This window comes from Cladophialophora immunda (genome assembly GCF_000835495.1).
Source record: "Cladophialophora immunda strain CBS 83496 unplaced genomic scaffold supercont1.1, whole genome shotgun sequence".
Classification (NCBI taxonomy): domain Eukaryota; kingdom Fungi; phylum Ascomycota; class Eurotiomycetes; order Chaetothyriales; family Herpotrichiellaceae; genus Cladophialophora; species Cladophialophora immunda.
The window spans coordinates 7,024,458-7,039,542 of record NW_015622541.1 but is presented as its reverse complement, the minus strand read 5'-3'; the positions used below and the strand labels follow the sequence as shown (position 1 = coordinate 7,039,542).

The 15,085-nt window shown below is 52.6% G+C and overlaps 4 protein-coding genes across 4 annotated transcripts; 2 read left to right on the top strand and 2 right to left on the bottom strand.

The window, feature by feature from the left end:
• Positions 1-441: 441 nt before the first annotated feature.
• On the top strand, positions 442-3,194 carry PV07_02054 (uncharacterized protein). The gene is made up of 5 exons (XM_016388642.1): positions 442-1,020; positions 1,068-1,171; positions 1,231-1,823; positions 1,871-2,038; positions 2,088-3,194. The coding sequence occupies exons 1-5, from the start codon at positions 558-560 to the stop codon at positions 2,869-2,871; spliced, it is 2,112 nt and encodes a 703-aa protein (XP_016255570.1). The 5' UTR covers positions 442-557; the 3' UTR covers positions 2,872-3,194.
• PV07_02053 (uncharacterized protein) lies at positions 3,123-4,545 on the bottom strand. The gene is made up of 2 exons (XM_016388641.1): positions 4,398-4,545; positions 3,123-4,338 (listed from the first exon to the last, which is right to left on the bottom strand). Exons 1-2 carry the CDS (start codon positions 4,428-4,430, stop codon positions 3,160-3,162), a joined length of 1,212 nt encoding a protein of 403 aa, XP_016255569.1. The 5' UTR covers positions 4,431-4,545; the 3' UTR covers positions 3,123-3,159.
• A 4,810-nt stretch (positions 4,546-9,355) lies between these two features.
• On the bottom strand, positions 9,356-9,565 carry PV07_02052 (uncharacterized protein; the record flags this gene model as incomplete). Its single annotated transcript, XM_016388640.1, has 1 exon — positions 9,356-9,565. The coding sequence occupies one exon, from the start codon at positions 9,563-9,565 to the stop codon at positions 9,356-9,358; it is 210 nt and encodes a 69-aa protein (XP_016255568.1).
• Positions 9,566-10,081: 516 nt separating this feature from the next.
• Positions 10,082-12,172, top strand: PV07_02051 (uncharacterized protein; the record flags this gene model as incomplete). The annotated part of the gene is made up of 1 exon (XM_016388639.1): positions 10,082-12,172. One exon carries the CDS (start codon positions 10,082-10,084, stop codon positions 12,170-12,172), a length of 2,091 nt encoding a protein of 696 aa, XP_016255567.1.
• Between the last annotated feature and the right edge of the window lie 2,913 nt (positions 12,173-15,085).

Genomic DNA, 15,085 nt, shown 5'->3' with positions numbered 1-15,085 from the left:
GTGTGAGTGAGCAAAACGGGCGCGCTGCGAGCAGTGAGACCCCGGCTGATGCCACTGGTAAAGAAAGGATGGAGCACTAAGTTTTTCTTGTGTGAATCCTCCTAGTTACAAGGAGGGCAGATATGAAGGCAAGTAAGGAAAGAGAGAAGCGCTGTCCCGTCTCCCCTTTATACTGTACGCCCCGGTCTCCGGAGAGTACTTGTAACCTCTGACGTCTCGTCCAAGACACACTGAAGATTGTGCTCAACGTCCAAGGCGGCAACATTTTACCTCAATATAGGCTAGCGCAGGTTGTTGCCTTTAAAGCGGCATTCTGCTCGAACCCTCCCCAGCTGGACTTGTACATCGTCATTGTCTTTATTCATCTCAACTACGCTCGAGTTTAATTTCAACCTCGTGAGATGTGGGCTATTCGAATGTCAAAATCTCAATCAAGAACTACCCGAATCAACGGCATTGTGGCCGCGTCCCGGAGACTGGCTATTTCACGACGCATAGGGCTGAGAACTCTTATCGAGCCGAAGCCGCCGTTGAGAGCAACATAGCCGCCAAGTGTAATGCAGACAGGCAAGCCCCAATCTTCGAAGCGACATCGCCCACATGTGCCCCTAGAACAGAGAAAGAGGGCTGTCAAGGCCTGTGTCCAGTGCCGCACAAGTAAGAAGAAATGTCGACCGGGTCCCCAAGACCAGTGCACTAGTTGCGTGCGATCCCGCCAAGCTTGTGTCTTTGAAAGCGACCTTTCGTCAAATGGCCGAAAGAGCCGCTCTTGTGAGTCCCCGGATGGGAAGGATCATTCTGTTGCTCTAGCCAGCTCGACCCAATGGGCGATCATCGCGAGAGATGTGTCGAACAAATTCCACGACATGTGCCCCGAAAACAGCTTGGAGCCATATCATTTCTCGGCTTTATCAGAACTCTTCCGTGAGGCTGTCGCCCAGGGCACGCGAGAGTCCTATTTGAAGGATGGGACGTCTGACGTCGAGTCCCCGCGTCAGGGGCTGAATGTCACCGCTGTCGGTAGGTATGTCCATACTCGTGTGGAGCTATTGATTGACTCCTTTTAGATGACGAAGCCCTAGTCTCACAGGACAAGTTTTTGGCTGCTCTTTCCGAAGCAATCTCCCCGGAGGACATATCACACGATAGGACGCATCCTCAGTCCGATGAAGTGAGTGAACCCCGACAACCCAGCTGCTCATTATGCGCTATAGCTCATGCTTTCCCAAGCGTTCTTCGCGCCTCAATGTTCTCGAGTCTGATGATGACTCGAGACTACTTGGTGGAGCCGTAGCCAAGCTTCCACCGTACCAACAAGCCAGGTTCCTCACTGATATTTTCTTCACATATCTCGAATCTAACTGGTACTACTTTGACGAACGTTGGTTTCGTGAGTTACTTGAGCAACTCTACCAGGAGGCTTCTCCTGCGTCACAACTTCGATGCACGACTGTTTGTCTGGTCTTCCTCGTGCTAGCTTTGGGCGGGTCTTTCGTCCATCTCGACCAGTCCGCTTCTGCCTGCTTAGTTGACCATGATACTACCCTGGGGGAGCTACCTGGTGGCAAGTTCTATGGCGTCGCAAAAGGATTAATTCCTGGTGTTCTCGCTGCCATCTCGGTGGAGAGTGTTCAGTGCTGCATCCTGATGGGATTGTACACCCTTCCGATGGAGAGTGCTACACACCACTACACCTATCTGGGTCTTGCTTTGCGTCTCGCAATTAGCATGTCCCTTCACCTCAACAAAACAGACAGCCAAATCACGCCCCAGGCACGCGAACTTCGAATCAGGGTCTTCTGGACTGCATATTGTCTTGAGAGGTTAGCATTGTCCCAGTCCACAAGAGCGTGAGGGTTGACCCTTTTAGGCGCATGTCGGTGACGATGGGTCTACCGACGATGTTGCAAACGAGAGACATCACAGTTCCTCTACCCAAGAGGAGACCAGACTTGGATGAGCTTCATCCTCAAAAGGTTGATCGTCTTATAGCTTTCACAAAACTGACATTGGTTCTGAACAAAGTCACTGAAGCGAGGTGAGAAAGTCAAATAATGCAAATTGGTAGATACTAATCAAATGCACAGCCCAGTTGACGAAACTCCGGAGAAGTTTGCAAGGGTGTGTTCGACTCTTGAAGAGTGGAAGCTTTCTCTTCCGGCTCATTTAGTGGCCCTCGACGACACTTCGTTGCGGGTGACTGCTCACCTGGATATCATGTACCAAATGATTTGGATTTACATAGGGAGAGGCGCCTCGCTACGACTTGCTCGCCAGCGATCCAGCCAGACTGATGGGGTCAGAGGATCCGACCAGCCCCTGAATCTTGTGTCACAAAAGCTTTCGGAGAGATGTACCGATGCCGCCTACACAATTATCGAATGGATCGATCTTTTGAAAAATCGCAATCGACTTGCCAAATTCTCCCACACAGACTTCCACTCGTGCAGCTCAGCTATTATCGCTTTGCTCCTGGACGAGGTGCTCGATCCTCGCAGAAGGTACAGGTCGACAATTGAACGTGGCATCGATGCCCTTCGCTTCATGGCGAGTGGCAGTCAGCTCGCAAAGGACGCGCTCCAACTGGTTGAGCGCCTTCAGGCCGGTGTGCGAAAATCCGACGAGCATAATGAAAGCAGGTCACAAAGGCAAGATGGGTCCACATCGCAGGACTGTTTCAATCATGCTGCCGACGGCCTGTCTATTTCAGTGAACGACACCATGGAATATACTCCCTCCGACTTCGCAACGCTTGACCCAGTGATATTCGGCGAGTTGGAACCGTCGTTACTACAATATTCCGATCCAGATCTGTCCCTCTTTGGATTCCACGGATTCTATTCAACATTCGAGACAAATGATTTCATGTAAATGTGGAGCGCGAACAACGATCCCCTGGGCATGTCTCGGACTGATTCCTCTGCTCGTTTGCTTAGGCCGCTACCAGCTGTTGATCATGGTGATCTCTCCTTGCGAAGTGATGTAATCTGACAATGGGGGTGGCACTCGCCTTTGCCTGCTGCAGCAGACCATTCCTTCGACAGGGCGACTGGGGTATTCAGTCTAGAAGGTGTCTTTGCAAAGAGAAGGACGATCGTATCAAGGTCGGAGGAAGAGAAGTGGGCAAAACGTATCAGACTTCTTGATCTATCTCTAAGACTATAACCGAGATGTCGCGGCAAACAGCTTCCGCCTTTTGGCTAGGAAGGAATCAAGTACTTCGAGGGCCTTGTCCAAATTCTCTGGAGTGAGCGTGAAGTGCAAGCGAACATAGCCGCGGAAATCGGTCTGCTTTTCGGTGCTGAAGCAGAGACTCCCGGGACTGATGAGCACCCCGTCTTCCTTCAGGAGCTGTTGACAGAATTCCACGTCATCCACCACTGTCCCGTCCGGAGAGGAGAATTTGACGAAAGCAATTGCTCCAGCCGTGGGCCGTGTCCAGGAGCACATGTCGCTGTTCTTCTTGACGAATGCATCCCACCGGGCCAAGTTTTGCTGTGCGTATTCGAGATGTCTTTTCAGGATTAGTGGGCGACAGCGAGGGCTCAACGCCTCCGTGGCAACGACTTCGTCGATCAGGCTCGTCGACATAACGGTATACTGACGCGTGTTGAGGAGCAGAGCTAGGATGTCGCGGTCGCGAGACACGATCCATCCAATCCTCACTCCCGACATACCCCACACTTTGCTCATGGAGCTCGTCACGACAACCTTGCTGTATCCGTGTTCTACCAACGACGGAGTGGATGCAGCTGCTGGACTGTGAAATAGTGGCCGAAATATCTCGTCTGCAAACACGATGATGTTGTGTTCGCGGGCAATTTCCAGAATTTTCCCTTGCAGTGTCCCGTCGAGGTGCGCGCCCGTAGGGTTGTTCGGATTGTTCAGGATGATCATCTTCGTCGACGGCTGGATCAATTTGCGAAGCTCGTCGACGCTGGGCTGCCATCCTTTATCGGGGTCAAGCCTCCAGTAGGAGAGGTCGCACGGAAAGCTTTCCGGCAGCCCGAGAAGTTGTGGATAGGTCGGATACTGGCAGATTGCGTGATCGCCGGCCTGCAAGAGGCTCTGAAAGACGGTCAAGTTGGCCCCGGTTGTTCCTGTCGCGGTGATGACATTCTCGGGTAGGACGTCCTCGCTGTACAAACTCGCAATCCGCTCGCGCAGTTCCCGCGTGCCCTGAAGCGATCCATTGTTCATTTTCATCGACCGGAACTGCAACGCTCTCTCGGTCGCAGCAGGGTCGGTGGATAGAGCAACCAGATCGTCCAGCGAGATGCTTGGGGCAGCACTTCCGCCGAGGACATATTTGGCGCTGTCTTTGTTGCCTTCAATCCACTAAGAAGCCACGGGATGAGCAATGGGGTTGTCATACAAGCCACAGGAAGCAGACTTACATTTGGAAGCTGGAAGGTCGCGAGTTGCACCATTGTGGCATCAATGTAGAACCCTCAGAAGTCCCTGAACTATCTGGAGTGACGGGGCGGTCGACGTTGTGATATTCTAGATGTCGGTTTGTCTCTGCGCTGCACGCCCTTCTCTGACATGGAGCTTAGCGTCGCATCTCGATCGAAGCTTGAGCTGGTGAAGGTTATATAATACTCCGTACCTGAGTTCCTGGTCCGCAGATAAGGCGCCCGGGCGGCCCTGTTCGCTGACTTGACATCACCATTTATGGGTCGCAGACCCCCACAATGCCCAAGCTGAGAAATAGTTCCAGTGCCATCGGCTGGTTTTGCATCTACCTAAAAACACCGCTGTGGGGGCGTAACTGGGAGGCCGTGCGAATACGGAGGCCGTGGTGCAAGCGTTTCAGTTTCAATCATTCACGCTTCCAGTTCTTCACACAGCTTCAGACGTGTTGATCATTGACAAATGCACAGGCACGGCATCCACCTGAGGGGCACACATGTGCGATTGTACAAACAGCAAGAAGGAGCATACGGAGCATATAAGCAACGCTGTTTGAGGAGCGGATGCTGGGCTCCCTGTTGCTGCATCTAGCTGACGCCGCCCCGCCAAAACCTATCTGCAGGTGTCTGCTGCCCATCCCTTCAACCTCACTACCATGGAAGTGGTCCTTCGAGCGACGTGAAAGTGCCATTCGGACCATCCTTGTCGGTGTTGACCATCACCCTGCATGCCTCGACGGCCCCTTCGGCCGGGTTTCCGCCGTATTCGTGGAACCCGTTCAGGTTGGTCGAGCGAAACCCGGGGTCGACCATGTTGACCTTGAAGCCTTCCTTGCCGAGCTGCACGGCGTACTGCGCGCCGATCATGTTCATCGCGGCCTTGGCCGTGAAGTACGGCTTCGCGTCGTACCCGTAAAAGGGCCGCGCCGGGTCCAGGCAGTACGCGATCGAGCCGAAGTTGGAGGACATGAAGACGATGCGCGGGCGCGGGGACTTCTTCATCAGCGGGATGAAGGCCTCGGTGACGCAGGCCGCGCTGATGGCGTTGGTCTCCATCACGCCGCGCAGGTCGTCGCGGAAGCTTTTGGCGCCCGGCGTCGACATGATCCCGGCGTTGTTGAAGAGGACTGTCGGTGACGAGATTAGTCGGGGTTTCCAGAGATCCGGGCGAACGGTCGGCAGCCCTTGTTGAATCGACAAATGGTCGGGCCAGAAGGGATGGCGTTACTTACCATCCAGGCGACCGTACTTCTCCTCCACATACTGCACGGCCTGCGCGATGGACTCGTCGCTGTTGACGTCCAATTCCAAGGCTTGGACTGTCGTGTCCTCGGCGAAGTCGGTGACGGCATTGGCAGCCTCCATGCCCCTTGCCGCGTCCCTCGAGCAGAGAATGATGCGGTAGTGGGGCTGTTCTGCCGCCAACTTCTTCACACATTCGAACCCAATGCCCTGATTTGCCCCGGTGATCAGGACGACGGTGTAGGACGGAGCCGACATTCTAGCGGTAATGCAAACACGATATATGACCACCGGTATGTTTCGAATGACAATGGAGAACGATAGGAGCAAAGTAATCGAGCTGAAGAGATTTGAGGAGCCTGTATTCACGACAGAATGCTCGCTGAGCAGTTCAGCCCCCTTTATATAACAACGAGTCGGTCCCATCGGACCCATTCTGGCTTCTGGATTGTTAAGCAACGGAGCATTCCTGAAGCCCGATGGTGCGCAGGCAGCGTCCCTGTTCGGTGCCCTTTGCCCGTTGATGAAAGAATATCCCCTCTCCACCGTCGATAAGCCCTCGTGGCGAGAATGCCATAACCCAGCAATCCGTATCGGGAAATCGCGAGGGTTAGCGGAACATAATCTGCCCTGAGATTGGAGGCCGGAGGCTGCAGCTAACGCCTAGTTCAACGAGCGGGCCAATCGTCTTCAATGCCAGTGGGCAGGCGACGCCACACGAGACTGACGAGTATGTCCGGTGAAAGTCGGTCTGCTTTTGTACGCCGGTCGTCTGATGGATTTATTGCTGTGCAGAGGGTTGGCGCAGTGAACTGTTTGAGATAGTATTGCTGAGAGATCTTGTTCGTGAAATGGTCGGACGACATAGGTGGATTTAGGAGATGTCGGAATTAGCCAAGAAGGCTGTTCGACGATGAATGACACCGAGAGGCTATGAAGTATCTAATCCTGTAAATGGTCCTGCTCTCGGAGTCGGTGACGTCGAGGGGAATCTTCTTGCAGTAGAGCTACCGCTACCTAGGGACGAGAACTCGAGGAAGCAACCACGCCTAACTCCTCTTAGATACACGGCAACGACAGTCCTCCAAAGGGTATAAAATGATGATGCTCGTTCCTGTTCGTGTCCTGTCCCTACATTTCTTGCCTTCATAGCCGCGTCACAAAACGAAAGCCTTTGTCCCAAAGGTGCCAGCCGAAGAACTAGAAACGCCAATAGGTGAAAAAAATACAACTCGATCACAGGGATTCAACCATGGAGTCTGGGTTTGTATCCCCAAGCAACCTCACAGAAGCACGTTCAGGAGCAGGACCCTGAACACCCGCCTGTACGACCAGAAACTCCTGGCAATGTGTTTGCCGAAATGAAGCCATCCAAGTAACACCCACTTATTCTTTCCTTCTCTGTCAAAGACGTTGGGGTTCAAGTCGCCGAACCAGCTGTCAAACTCTTCTTGAACGTTGGTCTCGTCATCAGCTGTTTCGCGAAGCGAGTCGTTCGGTGGCGAGGACCGACTGAAGGGATCGCCCGAGTCTGCATCGGCGGTTCCAAACAGCCAATTGACGGTGTCTCTTCCAACGGAGAACGCACAATCTTGTTGCACGCCTGTCTGGCGTGGTCTGGAAGTATTGTACGAGTCATATTCATTCCTGCGTGATGACTCTCCATTTTCATAGCAATCTGCTAGATGCTGATATGCGACGCTACTGGGTGCAAGCGCGTTGTCGTCATCTGGTTGGTTGACACGAAATGTCTCGAGAAAGTCTCGATAAGTTTCGAGGTCTTGCATGCATTCGGCCCAGCGTTCTCCAAGGTCTGGGAATTTGGCGTCGAGCCGTGTCAGCATGTCGAAAGATAAGTAGATATATGCGATCATGTTCTCCAAGTGCTCTGGGATTCGGTGCCGCAAGATCTCCAGGAAGGCTTTGTTGCTATTCCGCCACAGCCGGCCTGGCAAATCGTGTCGGAGTGCCAACTTTCGCAGCGCTTCGGAGGCCAAAGGATGGTGTGACGCCAACAGAAAGTCTTCGTGCTCCCGGAGTAGCATTCGTTGCAGAGCTACTAGCGCTTGCCATTGTTCATTGTTCAATTCGGTGGAGGAAGATTTTGAATTAGCTAGATAGGTCTCGATACATTTCCTCTCCACGAGAAGGAGTCCCGTATATATGCCTGCCATCTTGATCAGCATATGGTCCCAAACTTCGTTCACTAGATAGAACAACCTTTGACTTCGTTCACAAGTTGTTCCTGTGAAATTGGACGGCTTTCTGGCGCAGCCAATTTGGCCGGTGGCAAATCTATTGCTGCAATTTCCGAACATGCTGCTTGCTCATAGCTTTGAGCCTCTGGGGGAGTCTCGGAGGTCGCCTCAATGAGCAGTCGTTCTAACTCTTCCATTAGAGGATCGTTTTCAGAAGATGAGGAATAACTGTCTCCGTCTTCGCAGGGACACGTCGAGCTTTTGCTTTCTGAGAGGCTGTCCCATGCCGGTCGCGTCTTTCTCTTCGCCTGGACAATTGGTACTTCCTCGAGGTTTCGACGGATATCCCACACAGAAGTGCCAGGAGGTAGGGGTTTCAAGGACCATGGTCTTCCAGCACGTTTTTGTTGTTGACGGACCGAGTTTGCCGACTCCCGCAGAAGTCTTTGCCTTACACCCCGGGAGTGCTCTGGAGCGTTGGCAGACATTTCGGACCAATGAGGTCCATTGCTGGGGCCTGCGTCCATGGTTTATTTGGGTCCTTGGCTTCTCAAAGAACTCGGTGCCGTAGGAACGACAAGGATATGGGAGTGGAGGCAAAGAATATGTTCCTGTTGGCAGGCGACAAGAGTAAATGGGGGCCGGTTTATGTGAACGGAAGAAACAAGAAAGAAAGACGTTGAGGAATATGGGAGGGTATCTCTTATATAGTTCGGAGCTGCTTATCAGAGTCGTGCGACAACAAACACGACGCGGAAGGGGCCAATGGAATCACAACGCGGGGGATCTGGCACCTTGGAGCCAAGAAGAGGACATTCCTCGAAGCAGTCAAGTGCAACGGGCCAGAAGCAAACAATCAAGCAGTTGTTCCCTTACAAAGAACAGAGCAGAACAGGGATTTCGATCCATACCGCTTCTTCCGATTTCCGAATACGGAAATCATTGTAGTACCGCAAGATCTGAATGAACCCTTTAGTGCTTATAATTAATCTTGAAAGAAGGTCTGGATTCAATTGGCTTGCGATCAGTTACGTCGCTTAGGTCTGTTAACGGGACCCAATCAACGTGCCCAAGGTCATCCTGTGGGCGTGATGCCGGGTATTACTATTCCGTGGCCCAATCCAACTTCCCCTTCGCATCTCCTGCATTGGCGAGGTTCATTGTTCTGCATTTTTCAAATGCTGTCGAATAAGGGGATCTTCACCTGCTTCCGCGCGAGAAGCCCCTCTCTTCTCCACCAAGTAATTTGCAATTCCCGCTTCTGGCTTAGGCTGATGTTCCCCCGCAATGCCAAGGACAGTCAATAGCTGTCGGTCCGCTGATAGACGTCACCTCAGCGTCTTTCAGGTCGCTTGTGAGAGATGACACCCAGAGGAATGCCGCTAGAAGACATGCAATCTGTTCGATCTGGAGAAGGACCCATGCCAGCGACCAGGTCGAGCTGCTCTTGTTCGATAAAGTGAACAGACGTCAAAGCTTTCGGGGCTGGAAAGAAGAGCCTACTCAAGAACTGCTCGAAAAGACCCTGATCCTGTTGAACAACTTCGCCGCGATACCCGTGAAACTCCATAGGATGAGTTCAGCGTTTGGTAGATAGGCCTCAATATTGTAGGTCCCGTCATCCTTCATGGTGTTCTCCACAGCATCGTTTCGAAAAAGTTCAAGGACAATGCTCGCTGGAATAGGAAATGTCCCCCAGACTTCGTTGATCATCAGGTGATGCGAAGGGCCTGGAACATAATCAATACACCAACATACTCAGCGGCTAATCAATGACCTTTCCAAAACTTATTTCCGTTTCTGGACCTGAGCAAATCGCCACTTAACGTGATTTATGACTAAGCGATCCTGTTTGCAATCCTTAGGTCAGCTTGAAGGGGCTTGAAGGGTACCTGGATCGGAGTAGCGAAGTCGTACTCTCGAGCCCCCGGGACACCCGGCCGGGCTATACTTGTCGCACCCACAACGCCCCTTTCTGGACCACGATGCGGCAGCCTGAACCGTTGACGAAGCCGGGGGGATTGACATAGGTATTTAGTGGCTACAATTCAGCTGATCCAAAAGAGTTCGAAGCCCAGAAAGCTCGGCAAACCCCGTGACTCTACCGAGCACTTGGCTTCAGAGTTCGGCGTCCTTCTGCACCTCCAGCCGAGGCTCCCCAAGCTCGACAGACTATCCTCACAAAGGTCCAATCCGTCAAATCTCGTGCGTTAGAGAGTCGCCGTTGCGATGCTGAGACGAAGGGCGCCTAGAGCGTGCATAACCTGCCACAATCGTAAAGTCCGGTGCGATGTGTCGAGGAAAGGCACTCCGTGTTCGAATTGCTCGAGAGCCGCCGTTGTCTGCTCCGTTGACGACCGAGGGAAAGAGAGGCCGATGCAGCATCCTGGCAGGACGAATCTGCCTCAGGCCAACGTCTATACATTCAAGATTGGCGAGCGCTCGGGATGCAACAGAAATGGGGATAAAGTCGTCTCTCCTCAAACAACCGCCGGTGGGCAAGCCTCGTTGGCGTGTTCTTTTGACAATGCTACCCCGGTGGAATGCTGTGACGATGGCGAAATAGCTGATACGTCTCCCAGAGACCAATCTGAGCTTCCGAGCTACATCGCACCTCTTCCTGCGGGGCTTGACCATGATATCCGGCAGCTCCTATTGAGCAGGGGAGCTCTTACAGTTCCCAGCAAAACGATGATTGATGAGTTGCTGAGAGTATTTGTCTGTCACGTATATCCTTTACTACCGGTCTTGGATATGGCCAGTTTCCTCGGCGCAGTAAACGGTACAGAGAACGACAAAATCAGTCTGGTGTTGTTTCAAGCCGTGATGTTTGCCGGAGTCGCCTTCACAGATCTATCCCATTTGCAACAAGAGGGGTTCCGAACTTATAACGACGCCCGGAAAACCTTCTTCGACCGGGTAAAGCTCCTGTACGAAATGGATGTCGAGTCAAACCCTACGACGATGATACAGATACTGCTGCTTATGACATATTGGTATGGTCAGCAGAATGATACGAAGGGTCGATTCTACTGGCTACGGACTGCTTTCTCTTTGGCCACCGATATTGGTTTGGACAGGCAGCACCAGTTTTCAAACGAGTCGGCCCGGCAGCGAATGAGGCGAAAGTTGTGGTATTGCTGTCTGATGAGAGACAAACTTCTATCCATAACGGAACGGCGGCAAAATGCTCACCGCGGCCAAGGTGAGAACCTTGACAGCATCGACCCAGCTGACTTCGAGGACGCAGCTTTCAGTCGGGCATTGCATCAATACTATAGGCCCGGCCAAGGGATTGAACCAACGAGCCTGGGTCAATTATGCGCACAAAAGGTCAAATTGTGCCTTATTATTGGACGCATCCTCGATTCGCAATATGAGTTGAGTGGCGTACGGCTCGTGTATTCGAGCGACCCCTTCATGGTCTTGATCCCGAAAACGAAAATTCTCACCACCGAAGCAGCTGCTCGGGACCAAGAGCTTCGCGGATGGTGCACGGAGACGGCATCTATCAAAGAGGCAGCCTTGGGCCAGCATCATGGCCAAAATGGAAGCTTACTGGGCTTACATTCTGCGACCATCGAACTGTTATATTTGACTGCGCTGTGCACCGTCCATCGGCCGCTGCTCCTCCATGAACAATCAAAGGGCTCTGCTGCTGAAGCTTTGCAAGGCTTCTCCCGGCAGACTCTTCGATCTGCCGCACGTCGAATCTCGGAAATAGCGAGACAATTGGAGGAGAGCCATCTCCTCGAAGTCATGCCGCCGCTGGCCGTGGGAGCCCTGATCGTGGCATCTATTCAACACTTGAAAGATGCTCTATCGACCGAGCCAGAGCTCCGAGGCACTGGAAATCTGTACCTCAGGCAAACTATCCAAGCATTCGCGGCATTAAGCCCGAAGTACAATTCCGCGGATTGTGCAATCGGTTTCATTGAGCGCGTCAGGAGCGGCAAACTCCCGTATCGAACTTTCGAGTGGGAAGATCGAGCCAATCCTCGGCCGTCTTATGATGAATGTACACTGATGAGCACAAGCGGGGAGTCGAACGCCATCGCCATCGCAGGGACGGACATGGACAGCACTGCCTCGCCGTTTGTTACACAAAGCACCAATGCGAGGTTGCAAAATGACAACAGATATCATGCAGCGGACATGTTTGGAAGTTCGTTCGCAAGCGAAGAGGACTTCAATATACCCTACTTTCGATCATCAAATCTAGACGCTATTTCCGAGTTGTTACTATCTGCCCCATTCGATGCCAACAACATTGACTGGGCAAATAGGGACTGGCGTTATGCCGGAAGTACGGGGACTTGAGCCATGAAAACCACTATCCGCGAACATCGGAGCATGATTGTCGGCGCCAACGCAATTGGAGTGGCTAATGTAGCATCTATGAAGCGGTGGCAATCTTCAGGATGAGCTTCGCTAGAGTCTCAGTCGAGGTCAGGTTCGGCACATGATTCGAGGCCAGCTTATGTACGTCCGCCGCCCTGCCAGCCACAATTCTTATATTTTCGATGTATTCTTCTTGCAACGCTGGAGGCACAACCTGGTCTTGCTCGCATAAAATGTACGAAGAAGGTATATCCTTAAAAGCGGTATAGGTCACCGGACTAGCAAAGCTGAGCGCGGATTGCTTTGGCGCAGCTCTTGCCCAGGCGACTGCTCGTTCTTCTGGCCAACCATCATACATGCGTGTGCCGGACAAGGCGGGATCGGCAAGTCTCATGAATCCGTACTGCGCCAGTTAGCTTCCTGGGATTCGGCGGTCGAAGGAGTGGCTCCTACCTCGTCTGTCTTTATGATCGATGGTGGCAACTGGCCTTGATGGCCCAGCAATGATTGTCCTTCCTGCAGGACAATGGCGGCCAGGAAGATGATCCTGATGATCCCGCCTTTCAGACCTCGGGCGTACCGCTCTGCCTTGCTGTGACCTTTGGCAGATTCAGAGGCAACTAGGCCGCCATATGAGTGGCCAAGGACAACAATATCCTTTCCCTGGTCTGCGACCATTCCGATGATGTTGCTGAAGAACTTTGCATCGTCACTCAAACTTGCGGGAGCTTCTGGACCGTTCCGACTCGCTGATGGCAGGTTGTTCACGTACACTTCGTACCCTTCCTCGACCAGAATGTCCTGAAGAGGGTAATACATGGCCGAAATGGTGAAGGATCCGGGGACCAGGAGGATGACGGGTTTCGAGGCCATGGCTCAGATGTCGGTGGGAGGTAAGCTGGAACGAGAAGCGCAGAAACCCATTCCTTAGATTTATGCTCAACGGGTGCGGCTATGGTCTTTTTGAATCCGGTCATCGTGCCAGGTCTGGCTCCTTGTGAAAACAGATGGAGCGTCGCATTGTGTATGATTACAAAGATGAAGAAAGACATCTCGGCACCGGGTCCGAGATAGGCAAGTCCGAAGTTGTGGACCATCAACTTGCCTTACAAAGTTTCGGTATCGGTTACCTGATATGCTTGTGACCGAGCAGTCCAGATTTGAGTGCATCACTCCTGGCACTTGAAGCCGAAGGTCTTCGCCCAGGCAGCCTCAAGGTGCTTTTGCTTCACCGAGGAAATACCTATGTTTTAGTCATGGACTGAGTCTCTGAGAATTTCCCTTTCCCCATGGGGTATTTTGTGGTTTGCAAGGTTTAGACCCTGGGGCTAGATGCAGCGCAGGACGTTTCTATAAAGGGAACTTTCTTGTCCTTCTTTGCGTGCCTTTCATCCTATGTCTCCCATGTGACAGATACCTCATTATGGCCGTTGCGAAGGAGCAGAAAGCTGGACAGCCAGACATCTCACTGGCGCATGAGGAGAAGATTGAGGTCGTTTCCCAGGTTCATGGTGGCTCCTACGACAGCATCCAGGACTATGAGTCTCGGTCGATTGACCTGCGAACAATTCTGGGCTTACTGGTAGTACCCCCCGCCGCTTGTCCATTGTTTTCGGCTGATTAGATCTAGGCTCTCGCTGTTACCTATGAAGCGTGCCTGTTCTCCTTTGCTTTGCCTTCTGCAATCCTCCTCACCATCAACGAGGATGTCGGGCCGTCGACCAACTACACATGGGCAGCTACCTCCTGGGCGCTTGCAAGCGCGGTCGTCATGACTATAGCCGGTAGATGCAGCGACATCTTTGGACGCAGGAATTTCTTCCTTGGAGGGAACCTCTTGGGTGCCATTGGTTGCGCAATTGCCTGCAGGTATGTCTCCCCAGAAAAAACAAACCAGTTCTCAACCACATAACCCACTGACCAATGCAGGGCAACAAATACATCATTGATAATACTCGGAAGCTCATTCCTGGTAGGCTTGAGGCGACCTTTCTGTCATTACTTCGCTGATGTTCTCTTAAGGGCCTTTCGGCCGGGCTTCAACAACTCGCATTTGCGGCCGCAAATGAGATTGTACCGAAGAAGAATCGAGGGCAGACTTTGGCTTTCATGAGTATTGTGTCAATTCCAGGGTCCTCCTTCGGAGCCCCGATAGGTGAGTAGTATTTACCACTTGGCCTGGCTCCATTTCGGTCCACGACTGATCCGCCTTCTCTCTCAGCGTATCAGCTCGTCTCCCAAGCCTCATGGAGGTGGGCTTACTATGTGTCTCTGATCGTCAACGTCGTGGCTTTGGTCCTCGTATCAGTCTTCTATTGGCCTCCCGATTTTCTCGGCTTACATCCAGACGGTAAGACGCGACGCCAACAATTCCTCGAGCTGGATTTCGTGGCGCTGCTCCTCTTTGGCGGCGGCCTGACCGTGTTTCTCGTCGGCGTTGGGTTTGGAGGCAATCCATATCCGTGGACCAATGCCGTCGTCCTGGCTCCGACAATCATCGGGGGCATATCCGTCTTCGTGGCATTTCCTCTTTGGGAGGTGTACAGCCCTGACAGCATCGCAAAACTGTGCCCGCCTCGACTATTGCAAGATGTCAGGGCCGTCGTTGTCCCGCTAGGGGTTAGCTTTGCCGGCGGCATGGCTTTAATCAGCACGGGTATCTTGTGGCCACAGCAAGTACAACGCCTGTTCACCACAGTCCCAAGAACTGTGGGTTGGTATGGCATGGCTACCAATGCCGCCTCAACTAGTAAGCAAGGGTCGATCGCGGAGTCTGCAGAGCGTGGCTAACACCCTAGTCCAAAGCCGGTCTCATCCTAGCAGGCCAGACGTTCTCGACAATCCCCAAGACCAGGTATCAGTATATATTCGTCGTCGTGATGATGACGATGT

Bases quoted from the DNA above. Each gene is read 5' to 3' on its own strand.
- PV07_02054 (XM_016388642.1), top strand. From the start codon at position 558: ATGCAGACAGGCAAGCCCCAATCTTCGAAGCGACATCGCCCACATGTG. The intron at 1,172-1,230 runs GTGAGTGAACCC...TGCTTTCCCAAG, and splicing joins CGCATCCTCAGTCCGATGAA to CGTTCTTCGCGCCTCAATGT. The intron at 2,039-2,087 runs GTGAGAAAGTCA...TCAAATGCACAG, and splicing joins AACAAAGTCACTGAAGCGAG to CCCAGTTGACGAAACTCCGG.
- PV07_02053 (XM_016388641.1), bottom strand. From the start codon at position 4,430: ATGGTGCAACTCGCGACCTTCCAGCTTCCAAAT. The intron at 4,339-4,397 runs GTAAGTCTGCTT...GTGGCTTCTTAG, and splicing joins CGACCTTCCAGCTTCCAAAT to TGGATTGAAGGCAACAAAGA.